The 18427-nt window shown below is 36.2% G+C and overlaps 1 protein-coding gene across 7 annotated transcripts in view; it reads right to left on the bottom strand.

Annotated features, from left to right (window-relative positions):
• The window catches only part of CEP290 (centrosomal protein 290), a 101986-nt gene that overhangs the window by 61847 nt on the left and 21712 nt on the right, over positions 1-18427 (bottom strand). For all 7 annotated transcript variants that reach the window (XM_075551213.1, XM_075551207.1, XM_075551211.1 and 4 more), the window contains 10 exons: positions 16184-16284; positions 16023-16110; positions 15043-15155; positions 13423-13507; positions 12700-12842; positions 11212-11376; positions 10686-10835; positions 3103-3218; positions 2508-2610; positions 1784-2014 (listed from right to left, as the gene is read on the bottom strand). In XM_075551213.1, coding sequence (XP_075407328.1) covers positions 1784-2014; positions 2508-2610; positions 3103-3218; positions 10686-10835; positions 11212-11376; positions 12700-12842; positions 13423-13507; positions 15043-15155; positions 16023-16110; positions 16184-16284 — 1295 coding nt within the window. The remainder of the gene's footprint in view (positions 1-1783; positions 2015-2507; positions 2611-3102; positions 3219-10685; positions 10836-11211; positions 11377-12699; positions 12843-13422; positions 13508-15042; positions 15156-16022; positions 16111-16183; positions 16285-18427) is intronic.

Here is an 18427-nt window from a genome sequence, read left to right as displayed (position 1 = left end):
ACAGCAAATATGTATATCATTTGATTCACGTCATTAGCTATTGTTTCAGTTAGCTGCCATCAGAGCTATTAAAAATAAATTATTAAATATACTTATTTTTAAAACATATTTATTTAAGGTACTGCAGCTGAATGTAGCTTAAATAAATGTATTTATTTAAGGTACTGCAATGTTTTACTTGCTCTGTGTAATTGCAAACTCCAGAAAACTCAAGTATACTCAAGACTGATGGATAATGATAAAAAAAGAAAAAAATAAGGAATAACCAAATTTATTATATAACAGATATACAGAATATAAGCTTCTAATCCATTATGATATGAACTAATGAGGTACATAGGATGTATTGTTGTGCAGAAAACAATAAAGTTTGTCTCAAAGACCAGTAGATTCCTGATAAAGAGACAAAAGATCCAGCTTTCAGGGCTCTTAGTAGGCAAAGTTGGCAATGGATAATGGCACTCAGGAATGGAGATAAGGGACTATTTAAAAGCTTCTGAGTCACTAAGTGACATTCAGGAAAAAGATAAATCTGAGGGGAAGATAAAATAAGCCGAAGCATAGTGCATCAACTCTGTATTCTGAAAGCTGGTAGCTAAAGGCAAGAATGGAGCACTGATCTTGCTTTCCTAAGGGGACTGCACTTCAGGGCAACCAAATAGCCTGGGCTAATGAGAAAACAATGCTTCCTAATAAGTGTAGAAAGAATGTTACAATTAGGAAATCACAATATGGCTACTCCTAATGAAATAACTGAGCCAGGCAACAATCTTAATGGAATGCTAGAGCCATTAGGAAGACTGACAACGAACTGATCAATGCATGGTATCTAATGTAAATCACTTAGTAACAGTATTCAATCATGAAATGCAGGACAACTAAACATTACGACACACAAAATCTTACAATAAAAATTATACAGCAACAAGTATTCCTGACCCCCCCAAAAAAGTTTAATTCAAACTAAATGACAGCTTCAAAGCTTTTATAGTAAATACAAGGGATACAAAACTCTAAAACCAAACTGATGGCCAATGAGTCCATTACAACTCATAGAGACCCTATAAGAAAAGGGTAGAATGGCCTCCTCAGGGTTTCTGAGACTGTAACTCTTTATAGGAGTAGAAAGCCCCATCTTTCTCCCAGAGAGCAACTGGTGGTTTCAAACAGCCGACCTTACGGTTAGCACCCCAGTAAGTAACTGTGTTGGACAGGGTTCTCTAGAGACAAACCAGATTGCTAGTAGTTATATATAAATATATTTATAAAGATAGATATATAATACAAAAAATGAACTGTTAAATTATATACAGATATATAATACAGGTAGTGTACCCCTTTAAACTGAGGCACAGAACAAGCAAGGCGAGGCTCACCGAGCCATTTATCCCTCCGCCCTTCAGTTAATCCTACTGTGTTTATCGGCCAGGCTGGCACAATAAACTATCACAGTAACCATCACGCACCAGGTTGCAGGGACAGAAGAGCGAGTCAAATGATGCAAAGACAACATCAGACAGATCTCTGTTAATTTTGATAGCTGTGATAAAGGCACTTTGGTTATGCAAAAGTATGTCTTAAGTTTTTTTTAAGTACATAATAAAATAGGGGAGAAGTGCCTGCAACTTAAATACCTCTACAAAAAAAAAAAAAACAAATGAAAAAGTTACAGTGAAATGTTACTACATGTGAACTGTTAATCCAGGTTACGGTGTTCATGATATTATCCTCTCCATATTTGAAAAAAATTTAAAATAAGAATCAAAACAAAAGTCAGGTATACCTTGAATCTTTGCAAGCATCCAATTTTTTCATAAACATCTGATTCCATTGACATCAAATCACTCTTTTGTTTCCCATTTTCTTTTCTCAGTTGTCGCTCCATTTCCACTAAAGTTGTATATTGCCTTATGAGTGACTTTTCATTCACTTTTAAGACCGTGATTTTTCTACTATTTTCTGAAAGTATTTTTTTCATTTCATCTGAATCCACCTCAAGAGCACTGAGTAAATTCTGCAAAACACATATTTATATTATTTAAAAACTTTTTAATGAGTTAGGTGAAGGCTTACAGAACAAATCGTCAGTTTTACATTCAACATTTCATACATATTTTATCTCATCATATATATAATATATAATGCTCTAAATAACATTATTTGTCTCACTGATTACTGACCTTAAATGATCAAAAGTGCTGTTCCCCTTATAAACTGTTCCTTGTTTGACTAAAGATTGAGCCTTGGGTGCGCTCAGTTCCAGAGCTGAAGAGTGACTAAGGGTCACAGAGTTGGGTGGTCCGGTGGTCTCATTTGACCAGAAAGTCTAGTCTCTTTTATGCTGTTGATTTTTGGTCTACATTTTCCGCCCGCTCCAACTAAGACCTGCTAATGTGATCCCTCCCTTTCAGATCAGTTGGTAGAGGTGGCTGGGCACCGCTTCTGCTGAATCTAACCCTCTTAGTTTGTACAGTACTGTATTCTATTCTAGAAAGTGTTTCTCTTACATTATATTCTTTTACTTTTACAGCATCTTGCTGGATTTGATCCTCAAGTTTTCTCTTTTCTTCTTTAATTGTTTCAGATTCTGTTTTCCAGGCCTCCTTTTCACTTTAAAACAAAAATATTAATGAACAAACCTAATAAATGCTTTACTTATAAGAAGAGATAACTTTAACTCATAGAAATTTAAAGCTTTCTTAAAACAGATATAATAGTTACTCAATAGCTTATGACATGAATGCAAAAATTCCATTTAAATTGGTAACAGTTTTAAATTGGTAATAACTTTATGAATAAAGTATTCTCATCATGGAATTTTACAGATAGAAAAATGAGGAACTGATAGCTAAAATAAATCATCTCATGGCTACCAAATGGTAATGTCTGAATTCAAACCTAGGCAAATAATTTCAGAGAATTCATGACGGGCTTGTCATGATTAAACTATAATACTGTCTTATCTACAAATCTGCACTTAACAAGTCACCAGTGTAAAAAAAGAGGGGGGGGTGAGTGGTAGAGGAAGAAGAGGGAAAAATTACTTCAAGTATAAATAAGATTATATATAGCTATATGTACAAAGTTTTGCTAATATTGTACCTTAGATATTCTTTATATAATAAGCTTTGCTGGTGACGAATTACTGAAAATTTTCTATTATATTCTTCAAGAGAATCTTCTAAATTGCTTAACTTCTTTTCCTTATTCTCTATTTCCTAGAAATGAAAATGAAATAAAACTTTAAAGAAATCAAAATGTACATTTAAATTTGAAAATATATAACGGTGCCAACAAGCATTGCTACCAAGGTTCCAGTGTACGTATACAAATCAAGCATGTTTCGGCAATCATTAGATGGCTGTTGACTTGTTCTCATGTGCCTCAGACCCCTTAGGTTCTTTCTAAACAAATTCCAATTAAAACAGCAGCTTCCTAAGAGATTGATAAGCAAATTAAATTCAAGACAGAGAGGTCAGCTCAGAAGCATGAGACAATTAATTAATTGGTATTCCAATGGCATAATGTTGATAAATTTTCTTGATTAACACAGGATGATTATAGGGGCTTACTACAAAGTTTGCTTGGTTTTAATTAAAAATTACATTCCTGAGAACAAGGGCATGGAAATTGTGCCGAGGGATTCTTTTCCCATCATGAAAGTGCAGCTGCTCAGACTTCAAGTACAACAAGGGCAAGACCTCACGGTACCCCATCATAACCTGCTTTCCCCTAGCTCAAGGAACATTGAGAAGAACAAAATTTGAATCTCATAGGATGCAATAATTGTCCACTGGAGGGCAAGCAAGTCATAGAGGATACAATTCATCAGGGAAAGGTTACGGAGAGGGTAAAACTGCCTTCTGCAATGTATAGACCTCCATGGCAGGTATGTCTAGAAACAATAGCTTGTAGCTCCACATTGGTATTTTTGTTTAATAATATAGATTTTTGTAGAATTTTTCATCTTGTAGAAATCTTTTTATGTACCTCCATATAATAAGCAAAATATTTCCATCATATTTCAAAATAACAATAAGCATGCACATTTTCAGATGATAGCTACTATAAATATAAGCTTTTGTCAGGTATGATAAAGCACGCAATTTCTTTTTAGCATGTTAATTTTTTGAAAAAAAATTATAAGAGTATAAAAATGAGAATGAGTAAAGTAGGAAAAAAGGAGAACAAGGAAAAGAAAATATAGGCAAAACTAGGATTCCAAGGGCAGAAGGAAAGAGAAAATGATCAAGGATTTATTATCATAGACATTTTCCAGAAAAGTACTAGAACAATTGACTTTTTCACCAGTTCTCAAGTGTTAGGTCATTAGCATTAGTCAATATTGACCCTCAAACCCACATTTCAAATCGACATCTGTATAGTTTTCAGAAATACATTGAATTTAGCATGTCTTAAAGCAAATGCGCTTTCTTCAACACCAAACCATTCATGCCCTCTACATTTTGTACTGTGAGTTATACCAGTATCAAGTATTCAAGTTGATACCTAGAAAACGGTCTTTTCTTGCCCTCACCTTTCAGGTGTCCCATCTGACAGTTCTATCTTTCCAGGCTCACTTACACTCACTCCTTTTTGGTATTCACTTTTTGACTTTAATACAAAATTTCTTCAATTTTTTAAATACTCAGAAGTGCTCACTCAGTCAATTCCCACTCACAGTGCCCAACAGAATAGAGAACTACCTGATCAAGTTCCCAGGACTGTCATCTTGACACAAGGAGACTCCTGAGGAGCATCTGAGTCCCATTGCTGGATGTTTGGCTAGCAGCAGCTGACGACAGAACTACTCAGCTACCGGGGCTTCCTCAGAAATACTAGACACACAATCCAATTCTTCCTCAATCTCCAGTAGTCTAATGTGCTACACACTAGTAGTAGTGTGGAGAATTGGTAGAGGATCTTCAGCTGTTATTGTAGTATGGATCTACTCTACCATTTGTATCTATGTATAACATCAACCAAACCAAGTTCATGGTCAACGCCAGCACATACAACCGTGCAGCACAAGGAAGAACTGCCCCCTATAGGTTTGCAAGACTAACTCTGAACAGTTGTAATCTTAGAAACCCTTTATAGCCACCACATCTCTGCCAGCATGTCCCACTGTGGTGACGTGTGTGTTGTGTGATGCTGCAAGCTGTACCACTGATATTTCAAAGGCCAGCAGGGTCACCCGCAGTGAACAGGTTTCAGAGAAGTTTCTAGACGAAGCTCAGACAACAAAGAAGGACTTGGGTGCCCACTTCAGAGAAAGAAGTGCTGAAGGCCTTGTGCATAACTTCCAAACCTTCTGGAATAGTGAACCCTAAACAAAGGAAGAAGAACATGGTCCGAGATACTGTCTGCAGATGGGGTCCTCAGGCCAGAGGGCTAGCCAATGCTGACTGAAGAGGAGCTGGTTTCGTGGAGTTTGTGGACCGCAGTGAAGTGAGTCAGGTGAAGCCTGAGGCGGCGCAGCCATTAGGATCCTCACTGGTTGAGGAGGCATGGTGCAAGGAAATGAGAAACAGGTGCAAACAGTTTCTAATGCTTGGGATTAGGAATGTGCAATGTAAGAATTGAGGAAAATTAGAGTTGCTCAAAATGAAATGGGATGAAAGAAATTCAAATATCCTAGGCACTAGTGAGCTGACATGGATAGGTAGTGCCATGTGGAATCAGACAATCACATGGTTTACTGTGCCTGGAATACCACAATCTGGAGCAGTGGTTCTCAAGCTTCCTAAAGCCATGACCCTTTAATATGGTTCCTCATGTTGTGCTGATCGTCCCAAACATAAAATCATTTTTGTTGCTACTTCATAACTATAATTTTGCTTCTGTTATGAATCCGGCGACCCCTGTGAAAGGGTCGTGTGATCCTCAGAGGGGTTGCGAGCCACAGGTTGAGCACCGCTGATCTAGAGGAACTGCACGGCATTCACTGTCAGAAAGGAAGCTGCTTACAGCCATCATGAAGCACAATGTTGTCTGTGATCGGATGACAGCCATCAGTCTTCAAGCATATCTAATACATACAAATATGGTTTAACTTTATGAACCAACCACAAAAGCTAGTGAGCAAGAAACTGAAGAATTCTACCAATGAACTCGGTTATAAATTGATTGAATATGCAATCAAGATAAATTGATAATTACTAGTGATTGGAATGCAAAAACTGGAAACACGATGGAAGAAACAGTAGGTGGAGATTAAGGACTTGGTGATAACAGATGAAGGGGGGAGATCGTAGGATAGAGTTTTACAAAACCAATGACCTGTTCCTAGGAAAGCCCTTTTTTCAGCAAGACAAAAGGGGACTACACACATGGACTTTCCCAGATAAAAAACACAGAAATCCAACTGACTACATCTATGATAACAAGATGGAAAAGCTCAGTATCAGCAGCCAAAACCAGACCAGCGGCCAACTTTGGAACAGACCATCAATCAATTGCGTATATGGAAGTGCGGGATACAGATGGGGAAGATTAAAACATGTCCACAGGAACTGAGTTATGACCTTGAGACTGTCTCACCTGAACATAAAAAAATCCTAAGAACAGATCTGACACACGGAACACTGCTGACAGAAGACGTGAGGAACCGTGGCAGGACACCAAGACCATCATTCATGAAGAAAGCAAGAGGTCATTAAAACGACAAGAAAGAAAAGACCATGTCAGCAGAAACTCTGAACCATACCGGTAAGCCTAGAGCAGCTAAAGCAAATGGGAGAAAAGACGAAGTCAGAAAGCGGAACAGAAATTTTCAAATGGCAACTCAAGAAGACAAAGTCAAATATGATAATAAAATGTACAAGGACCTAAAATTAGAAAAGCAAAAGACAAGAACATGCTTAGCATATCTGAAACTGAAAGAAAAAAAAACTTTTCTCGAATTCCAATTCTGAAAGATTCTATACGCAAAATGTAGAACGCTGCAGGAAGCATCAAAAGATGATGGAACGGATACAGAGTCACTGCACCACAAAGAATTGGTGGACAAGCTACCATTTCAGGAGGTGGTGCACGAAGGAGGGTAGCAAAGGTGCTGAAGAAAGACGTTCAAACTGCACTGAAGGCATTAGCCAAAAACCAGACTTCAGGAATGGACAGACTGCCCACTGAATCCTTTCAGCAAGCCGATGAAACACTCGTCTATGCCAGGAAATTTGGAAGACAGCTATTTGACCAACTGACTGGAAGTGATCTATATTTGTAGTATTCCAAAAAAAGGTTACTCGACAGAATGCTCAACTATAGAACAATTGCATTGATATCCCACCAGAGCAAAAGTTTGCTTAGGAACATCCAAGGAAGGTTGTGGCAGTAGATAGACAGGGACCTGCCAGTTCAGGCCAGATATAGGGGAGGACGCACAACCACGGATATCCCTGGTGAGGTCAGACGGATCGTGGCTCGAAGCAGAGACTACCAGAAAGAGGTTCACTTGTTTCCTTGACTGTGCAAAGGCATTCGACTGTGGACATAATACATTGTGGATAACCTTGAGAAGACTGAGAACTACGAATCACTTAATTGTGCTCATTTGGAACTTGTACTTGAATCAAGAGGCAGTTGTGCAAAAAAAGGAATGCCGCATGATTTAAAATCAAGAGAAGTGGACGTCACGGCTGTTTCCTCTCACCATAGTTGTTTGATCTGTATGCTGGGCAAATCATCAGAAGAGCTGGATTGTGTGAGGAAGCATGCTTGCCTTAGGACCGAAGGAAGGCTGGTGGTGCAGATCAACAATTGCAGCATTCAGTATGGATATAGCTCCCTGGAAGGAAAACCAAAATCCTGCCAGCAGACCAACAGGTAACATCATGACAAATGGAGACAATGTTGAAACTGTCAAGGATTTAGCTTTACTTGGATCCACCATCAGCGCCCATGGAAACAGCAGTCAAGAGCTCAAAAGGTGTGGTGCATTAGGTAGACCTGCTGCACAAGACCTCTTTAGAATATTGAAGAGCAAGAATGTTACTTTGAGAACTAAGGTGTGCCTGTCCCACACCATGGTATTCTCCCTAGCATCATATTCATGGGAGAGTTGGACACTGAATCAAGAAACCCTTAAAAGAATTTATGCATTTGAATGATGGTAATGGAGAAGTACTGTGGACTACTGAAAGGATAAGCCGATCTGTACTGGAAGAAGTAAAGCCAGAGTGCTCCCTGGAGGCAAGGATGGCAAACAGCATCTTACACACTGTAGACACATTGTCAGGAGAGTCCAGTCCCTGGGAAAGGACATGCTCGGTAAAGTGGAACGGTGGAGAAAAAGAGGGCGGCCCTCAAGGAGATGGATTAACATCTCGGCTGCATCAATGGGCTCGGGCTAGAAACAACTGTGAGGATGGCGCAGGAGCATACAGTACTTTGTTCTGTTGTGCATGGGTTGGTGCCAATTCGATGGCACCTAACAACAATAACTATCTTTCGCCTGAGGAGCAGTTAGTGGTTTTGAACTGCTGACTTTGTACCGAGCAGCCTAACCAGCTTAACCACTGTGTCACCAGGGGTCCGCTAGATAACGTAAGCTGTTACTAAAGGATGTTTCTCTTCTGAGCTAGGATTTACTAAAGGATAAAGTGTATTCTTTCCAAATGAGATTCAAACCCTTCATATGCAGGTTCCAACTTCTTACAAAGTCATCTGTGGTCACCCAGCCCCACATACCCTTCTGTGTACACACTCTAATACCTTACATTACCTTATCGATGAGGTTCATTTCAACAATGAAGAAACTGAGTATTAGACGATTAAATAATTGACTCAACATTTAAAAACTCATTGGTAATAGACTTGGCAAACATTTACATAGCTTAAATTGCCACACTCAGTGATAAGTGCATTATATGCATGTCCATTCAGCGTTTGCGTTCAGCTTTGCAATTTCCATCAATGCATTATAAGTTTAAATATCTGCTTTGCCACTTTGAACAAGTTCAGACCTTCCTTGTAGTGTTCTCTATTCTACTATAATTCTTCTTGTATATTTTTATATAAAAGGGGAGGACAATAACCCAAGACTGTCATATCAAATACCAGAATATTATACTGTCATTAGTCACTGATAGCTCTCTACAATGCAATAAAAAGAGAGAAGGCATCTGGAGCATTTAAATTACACATTTTAAAATAACAATATAACATGAATTACATAGTCATATGATAGTAAAAAGATAAAGCTGTGCCATTACCAGACTTATCTACCATACAAATTCTGAGACAAAAAATAATTAATGTAATTTCCAAATATTAAAACGAGTATGTGAAGACTCAAATATATTCACCAATAAATCATCTAGAAGACAATAGTGATGCTTATGAATAAAACTATATTTTCTCAGATTTTGACCACCTGTTGCAATAATCTTTGTAGTACACGAGGGCATACCCCAACAAAAAAAACAAAATAACGGGATTTTTTTTCAAAGCTATGTATTTAATTTTTTTTAACAAAACAACCTTACTACCTTCAAAGTACTCTCCAATACACTTAATACCTTTGCCAAATCTGCAATTACATACTTGGAAAAATTTTTCAGACTCATCCGTTTGGATAGCTGATACCTTCCTCGACTTTTTCTTCATCTTTCTACGTAGTCAAATCCCTGTCCTTTATATCCCTCTTCATTCGCAAAAATAAAAAGAAATCGCACGAGCGAGGTCAGGTGAGTAAGGTGCATGGGACAAGAGAGGCATGCTGGTTTTTGCCCAATCTCATACACCGAGACAGCTGTGTGAGTGGGTGGCCTTTTGTGGCTGCAAAACCAGCGCCCCGTCCACCACAAATCTGGCCTTTCCTGTTGGATACAGTTAAGCGATCTTTTCAGAACCTCTAAATTGAAAGCTTAACCATCTGAGCTGGTGGAACAGACTCCAAATGCAGTATCCCCTTCACGTCACATCCGGTTTCCTTGGGGAACCCTCTGGTATGTGATATTATAGGTATTCATGCAACCGATAAAACAAGGAAAGTTGCGTGATCACAAGATGTGGACTGCAAATATAAGAAACCAACCTTGGACAAGAGTAATCTTTCTAATTTGTTGACAGACTAACGTCTACAAAGAAAAATAGAATGATAAATGAAAATTTGGCTTCAAAGTTTTTTCTTGTAGTCAATGCGCACACACAAAAGATCAATTCCATTCTTTTCCCTAAAAAGCTATCACACTTTATTCTCTTGAACTGCTTTCCAATCAGCAATAAATACAAGTGCTCACCTTACTTACACATCACTAGCAAAGGAGCCCTGGTGATCCTGGCTGCTGGATGGAAGGTGGTGGTGTGAACCGAGAGAAAAGATCAGGCAATCTGCTCTGGCAGAGATTCTACCTTAGAAAACCTTATGGGTCAGGTTCTATGCTGTTTTTAGAGGTAGGTTAGCTGTGTGTCAGAATCTACTCAGCATATAACAAGGCCAACCTTACAGTAGCTATCTGTTATCTTACCACTCGATGTTATCTTTCACAGGGCATAATATCAACAAGATGTATAAACATGCCTCTCATGAAGATGAATAATATATATTGGCTTGGTTTACAGTATTCCAAGTTCAAATTCATTAAAAATATATCTCACTTTAATATCCAAAGAGTTCAAAAATAGACTAAATAATAAAACTTATCAATAGTTTTCATTATTTACATGCAAATGTTCAGTACCTTTAAGAGATATATTAAATATTCATTCTGAGAATTAATGATATTGGCACTGGATGGTGCTATCCCGTCAGGTAAGTCTACGGCTTTAAAAATGACATTGGATCCTTCTGATTGTCTTAAAAGAGCAGTCTCCTTTTCAAGATGGTCGATCTGAAACAGACAATCCAGGGAAGAAGAAATTACATTTACACAACCAAGAAAAAACACATTTAAAAGTAGTACTTCATATTTCATGCTATTTTTCTACTGAATATTTGTAAAAGCATACATGTATGAACGTCCCCCAAGAATTAAATGATATCCTAATTTCTCCTAAGAAATGCCAAGAGAAAAGATTTAGAATTTTTGTCTTTCTATATCATAAGGCATTTATTTTTCACTTAATTTCAAAAGAAAAATCTAAAATAGTTTCTTAATGCTAAAAGAATTCATCTAAGGGCTATTTTCATAAAGTGTTCACCTAATAAAAAGTTTCATTTTAAATGTAAGTTCCCATGCGTATCATTTTATTCGGTTAAATTCCTACCTTTAAATTTGCTTTAGCCAACTCCTGTGAATAACTTATAGCTTCCTTTCGAGCCTCTCTGAGCTCTTGTCTTAATTCTTCATTCCTTCCAGTAAGTTGATCAACTTGGGCTTTCAAATGAAGATTAGCATCAAAAATTCCTTCTGCATTTTTTGATTCTATAGCCTAATATATTTAAGAATACATAAGTAAATGGGGGGGGGGCGGTCAGAAAGCTCCACTGAAGTCATATTTTAGAAAAAGGATCTACGTTTAAGTAAAATTGACATTTAAGCACTTTACTATTCTAATTGCTATACAGAACCACAAAATTTGCCAATTTGATAACTTAGTTCGAATTTTTTTAAAAAGACTTAAGTACATCAGCTACTTCAATTTACAATCAACATTCAATCAATCTACAGGTATTATATTGGTAAAATCTGCTGTAAAAGACCGCTTTGAAGATTCATAAACCAAAATGTCACTTTGATAACTAAGAGGTGTCCGATTCAAGACATTTATTCCCTTTTCAATTTTCTCTGAGATGTGCAAAAGTTGGAAAGTGAAAAAGAAAGACAGAAGAACTGATACATTCAAACTGTGGAACGGGTAAAAAGGCTGCTATATTGCGGACTGCCAAGAAAACAAACAAATCACTCTGTGAGGAAATACAAACAAATTTGGGAGATGGCCGAGCTTATTAACTCAATCACTTCACACATATGAATAGGAAAGATCAGTTGCTAAAAGAAACATCATGCTTGGTAAACTTGAAAGCTAACAAAAACATTTCAAGGATTGTGAAGATGGCATAAGAGGATAAGTTACCATACTGTTCTGTTATATACGGAATCATCATGAATTGGAGCTGACTAACAGCAGCCAACAACCAAGCGTTGCAAAAACTTTTTTGTTAGCATTAAGAACTAGGGAGCTAATCTCAGTAGACTGGTAAATTATATAAACAACTAGACAGACGTGACTTGTGTTCTTCATATCTTAGTTTTCTTTATCTTTAGAGATGCATATAAACTGTTAATTTCACAGGGTTTTTCTAAAGTCCAAATGAGAAAATTTATAGCAAATTATTTGAAATTATGTAGCATTTTCTAAATGAAAACATGAGCAAAAATGGAATTATGACTATATTTAATGAGGCAATTTTTCAGTGCCATCTCTTCTACATAGTTGAAGAATGTATTAAAAAGGCAAAGTAGCATACGTCAACACAGTTTTATCCAAGAGTATAAGATAAGAATAGTAATATGGCAAATACTAAGATACTATCCACCAATGTCAGACATAAACATACATATGCCCATGACGCATACTACTCCTCACTGCCAGTGAGTGGATTTCTACGTACAGCAAGCCTATAGGACAGAGTAAAACTGCCCCTGTGGGTTTTTGAGATTACAAATTAGGGAGACTAGAAGATAGGGGAATAATATCTTTAAAATATCTGAAGTATAAAATATAATCACTCATATGAAAAAGTAAACTTACATTAACTAGTCTTTCAAGACTAGGGATAATGAGAGATGTTTCTTCTCCTTTAACATCAGGATCTTTCTGCATTTCTTTAATAGCTTGTAATATTTCCTTCATACCTTCTTCAAGCTGTTTGTTTTCTTCAGCTAATTCTCTTACTATAATTACATATTTTTCTCACTTAATGAATAGAATTTATAATAATTCATATGACTTTATACAGATAAATAATATTTCACATATAGAAATCCATTTGGAAAATGCAAATGTCAAAACTGTTTTAAAAATTAAAATATAAAAATATTTTGTCAGTAGGACAAATGGAACACCGTTGTATGTCATATGTATTTGTACACTAGCTCTAGCGGAAAGACAAATATCATATGTATACTTTTGCCTTAAATTATGTTTTATGTAAAGATATTTTACACTGTATTTTCTAGCTTGATTTTCAATAAAAATAGATATTATTCATCCTAAAAGAATTCATGTTCAAAAATTCCAACAATGAAAATAGTTCAGCAAACAGATGAAACAAATCAGAAAGATTTGTATGGTATATAATACTTGGAAATAAGGACAAAACATTCTAGAAAACAGAGAATGCATTAAAATGCTTTCAGACCCATGATGCAAAATATATACACATTTATATACATATCCGTTACACACTTTTCATACATACACACACATGTATATATCAGCATATGAAGAAAAATAAGAGTTATAGCAACTTACATTTATTCTGAAATTTGGTTATTAGAGTTCTACTTCTTTCTAAATCTCTTTCCTTTTCAATTAATTCTCTTGAAAGAAATTCATTCTAAACAAAATATAAGAATAAAATTGGTTATCTTTTTCCAAAATATTATATTATAGTACATAATTTTTAAATCTAAGAAAGGTGGATCAATTGAGAGAGAACAGTAACAAGTGAGAGAAAGAGCAGTCGACACAAAAATCAAACACGACGAGGAAAGCAAAAGATGAGCCTCCTCTTACATCCCCTCTCCACCCAGGAACACGCCAACAGCTACCAAGGACGGGGCTGGCTTGGTTTGAGGCCCACAATCAACTGTTTTTAATAGTCGGCCTTTACACTACCTGGTCTGCCTGGCTTCTACATTGTTCAAGTTCTACTTCTGCACTTATATCCTGTGCTTCTTTGGTCAATAAATCCTGTGCTACGACTTCATTCTATAGAAACATTTAATAAATCAGGCCAAGTTAATATCCATATCAAATGTTTTACATTGAGATTTTTAAAGATAGAATTTGAATAAAGCAGTGTTCATGTATGACCAAAAAAAGCTGTTTTAAAGAACTTTGTTAGGTAAATTACAAAAAAGAATAAGAAAGCAATCATAGGAACGTCATCTAGAATAAAGCTCACCTGAGACCTCAGACATACTAGCTTTCTCCATAGCTGCTCTAGAAGCTTGTCAAGTGGATCTATCGGATGGGGCTTTGACTGTGCGGTAACAGGCACAGTGTCTGAGAGATGCACTTCAGGCTGACTTTTTAAACTCTCTGTCTTTAATGATACTTCTTTTTTTCTTAAATCTTCTTGTGAATTTACACCAGCATATTTTATTTGGGTATAAACCTGTTCGTCTTCTGATGCTCTCTGTGCTTTCTCCGGATCAGTGCCACTATCATGAATTTGCTGACAAAATACCGCTGACTGTTGCCTAAGTGATAACCTCTGCATTAACTTTGAAGCTGTTGATAACACTTGACAAGAAGAATTGCGTTTTTGTAGGACAGTTTTCCCTAATGTTGGCTGACATTTTGACACTTTCTGCAGATTGTCATCAGAAAGGGAGCATTCATAATCATTTATTTCTCCATGGCTCTCCTGACTTAGAGAACTAGCTAATGATTCCAGATTTCTTAAAGACTGAAGACATGGGGCTTTAAAAATATCCCTTATTGTAATTGTTTCTGGAGCTGAATCAGCATGCTTTATTTGCAAAGATGAAGAATATCTAGTTATAGAGGCAAAAGGATCCACACTGCTTTCTACACTTTGATGACTTTCAGGGAACTTGCTTGATAATACTCCTATGGTCTCACTCTCCTCTGGTTCATTCTGATCTGACTGTAGAACACTGAATGATGGTCTTCTATGCCGCAGCTCTATTTTATCTGAACTTCTAATCTGTATTCAGAGTAAATAATGTTTCATTAATCTTTGGATCAACAGGTTATTTAAATAAAGCAAACATTTAAATATATATTTATATAATACCTATATATGAAAGCAATATTCAAAATAAGATGATGGGGAGAAAATAAAAGCACTGATAGTAATATTTTTATTTATTCTATTTATCCTAGCAATAATTTACTGTTTACCTTGGACTGAGCTTCATGAATATTTTTGAGGCTCATAAAGTCTAATTTTCTTTCTCCCATTCCCTTCTCTAGAAAAAGGTTTTCATCTACGTTCAGGTCCTCAACTGGTAATCCTATTTAAGAAAATCAACCAATTAAAAACAAAAGATAAATATAACTCTTTTACAACCTTAATACTTTATAATTCTTTAAAACTAAAACCAAGTTAACCAAAAAAACAAATGTAGAATTGTTTTAAGAGCCTTGATCCACATTGTAGCCAATTAGTACAACCTTTTAATCTATTTCATCTTTAATAAGTTATTTATAATATTACAAACGAATTGAATAATCAAATGGCATGTACAAGCGCACAAGAATTACAAATATGAGTAAGTTGAGGAATATACTAATACATTATGAAGACTCACTTCTCTACAAGTATTTAAATATACTGCATAGATTATATTGCTAAAACAAAGAGTATGTTTTAAAATTTCTGCAGATTTCACTTACAGAAAGTATAATACATATTATAAAAAGTTAACCAATTTCTATATTTACACCAAGTAAGATAAACAAAAATATACCAATTTTTATTCAATAAGACATTACTTTCACTTAGTAAACACTAATTTCCAAAAAAAATTCTCGTTGGACAGTGTTAGGGAAATTCAAAATATTTTGAAATGTAGTGCAAATTTTCTATATATATTACTAAATTTCATCATTATTAATCAAAATATATCAGTCAGGGTTGCCTAGATATTTATGAAAAATATAATGTGAACCTTTCTGAAGTTTACACATATAACAATTGTTTTTTCCTCCTTTGGACTCAGAATTGGACTCAAAGATACTCATCAGGCCACCATTTCAATTACAGAACTCCTAGCAGAAGCACCATAGCATAACAAAAATATTTCTGCCATCCAGGACTGTTGGACTCGGACAACTCATCTTTGAACGACTCTTCCAAGGTCTGGGATAAACGGGCATACCTAAAGTTGCAGCTCTTTTTCCTCTTTCTTGAGCCATTAGACGGATTTTTTTTTTCAGATCAAGCCGTTCTTCCTCTAGACTTTCAATCTGCAAAGCATGGACGTATTAGCATTCTTCCCTGGTTTAATAATGGAAACAGCCTTTTTATCAGGGTACTTGCCTCTTTTAACAGAATCTGGTTTTCAGCTCGGTACTGTTGCTGCTTTAAGCTTTTGCTACTTCTAAATTCCGTTAAATCAATCATTGTCTTCGGTTCAAGGCCTAAAATTTAAAGTACTATAATGAAAATCTGTATCGACATTAATGTAAGACAAAGTTTAAGAAACTATATGCTATGAAAAAAATGAGTCAGCATCGTTGAAGAATGAAGCACTTTTGGTACAGTAATATTTCAGTTATTTGAATTGAACCAAATGAATTAAAATGTTATCAGAATAATTAAATTCTTGACAAAAATGTATCAGGCTCTGTCTTCTCTGCATCATGTTGTATGCACTGTCACGGAGTTAATGCTAACTTATAGCAAGCCTATGGGGCAAGAGACACCTGTCCCTGTGGGTTTCCAACAGTGTCACTCTTCATTAGAGTAGAAAGCCCAGTCTTTCTCCCACAGAGCACCTAGGGGTTTCAAACTGCTGACCTTGTTGCTAGCAGCCCAAGGCTGAACCATTAAGCCACCAGGCAGGTCTTCTCAGGCTGTACTAGAAATATTTTACTGTATTAATAATGGAAACTATGAAGCAAAACAACCCTAGGTTTAAATTCTACACCAATTATTAACTAAATAATAAAGATAAGAGTATTAAATGTTTTCTACAGCTAACTATAGGAGTATAATAAAATTAATCTAAATCAAGTATTTAGTTAAATTGGTGGCACACGCTACTTATTATGGATATTATCAAGTGTATTACTGCTACTTGTCAGATACTCCCAGTTACTTGTTTTTGTTAAGTATCTATGTTCTGAATACTAGATAGTGATATTGTCTAAAGCAGTGGTTCTCAACCTGTGGGTCGTGACCCCTTTGGGGGGGTCGAATCAAATGATCCTTTCACAGGGGTCACCCAATTTATAACAGTAGAAAAATTATGAAAGTTAGCAACAACAATAATATTATGGTTGGGGGGGGGTCACTACAGCATGAGGAACTGTATGAAAGCATTGCCGCATTAAGAAGGTTGCGAACCACTGGTCTAAAGCGATTACAAATCATGACTTAGAGACTGTCAAACACAGGCCATATAGTATTTGTTATCGTTATCTAAATAGCTCTTAAGTTACTACATTAAGCCTTACTTGAGCTCCTGATGCAGATGCTTTTTATAAGAAATCACATATCTATTTTGATTTCCTCCAAAAATGTAAAAGGCAAACCCATTGCCAACAAGATGATTCTGGCTCACATAGAATTTTTGAGGCTGTAAACTTTTACAGGACAGACACACTCACTCATCTTTCTCAAGAGAAGCACCTGATGTGTTTGACCTGGTAATGTGTTTAATAATCCAATGCTTACCAGACAGTGCCACCAGGGATCGCTGTACAGGGCTTCCAACACAATCAATCTTTCTGAAAACAGACAGCCTCGCCTTTCTCCAAGAGAAATCATGGACTGTGAGGTTATCAATTCAATGTTTACCTGACAGCACCACCAGGGCTCCTTGTTTCTGAAGTACAGGTTTCCCCGAATTTATTTGCCCTGTCATTCTCTACTTTTCAGAAAAACAAAAACACTATCCACTTCCCATGTCTATTAAAAACCCTTGAATGATAATCCATACTCCAGGATAAAGTGTAGATAACTGCTTTTGCTATTCCCTGGCTGCTACCAGAGTCATTCGGGCTAGTATTGCCCACTTTGGGAAACAGTGCTCTAGAGAACAGTTATTTTTACAGATAGTCATTTTTATTCTCAGAAAGTATTACATGATTTTAGCAAGTATAATGAAATCAATATTGAGATCCTTTTTTTAAAGTAATCTAGACTGAGCTATGCTGACAGAGCATCCATACGTACTTAAAAGACTTCTTAGAATCAATGATAAACGCAAAATATTCAGCCAGAATAAAACTTGGGCAGTTTAAATTATAAAATCCAAGTACTTGCAAGTCTGAGGCACCCTTAATCAATGTTACTAAATGTTTACCTGAATTCATCCGAAATAAGAATACATCACAAACCAGCATGAGTCATAGAGAGGTCACATTCATTGAAAGGAAAAGGATAACTTCTAATATGCTACCAAAATTGTAGACTTTAATTTCTTAAATAATCATTTATTACTATTTTTGAGAACAGTGGGTTGATAACGGAGCTTTGAGGGTTCTCAGAGACATCACCGATGACTGCAATAGATAGAGAACTGTATGAAAACACTGCTTGGGGCCAAACATACTGCCC

This window comes from Tenrec ecaudatus, chromosome 6 (genome assembly GCF_050624435.1).
Source record: "Tenrec ecaudatus isolate mTenEca1 chromosome 6, mTenEca1.hap1, whole genome shotgun sequence".
Lineage (NCBI taxonomy): Eukaryota > Metazoa > Chordata > Mammalia > Afrosoricida > Tenrecidae > Tenrec > Tenrec ecaudatus.
This window is presented reverse-complemented; position numbering and strand designations above follow the sequence as displayed.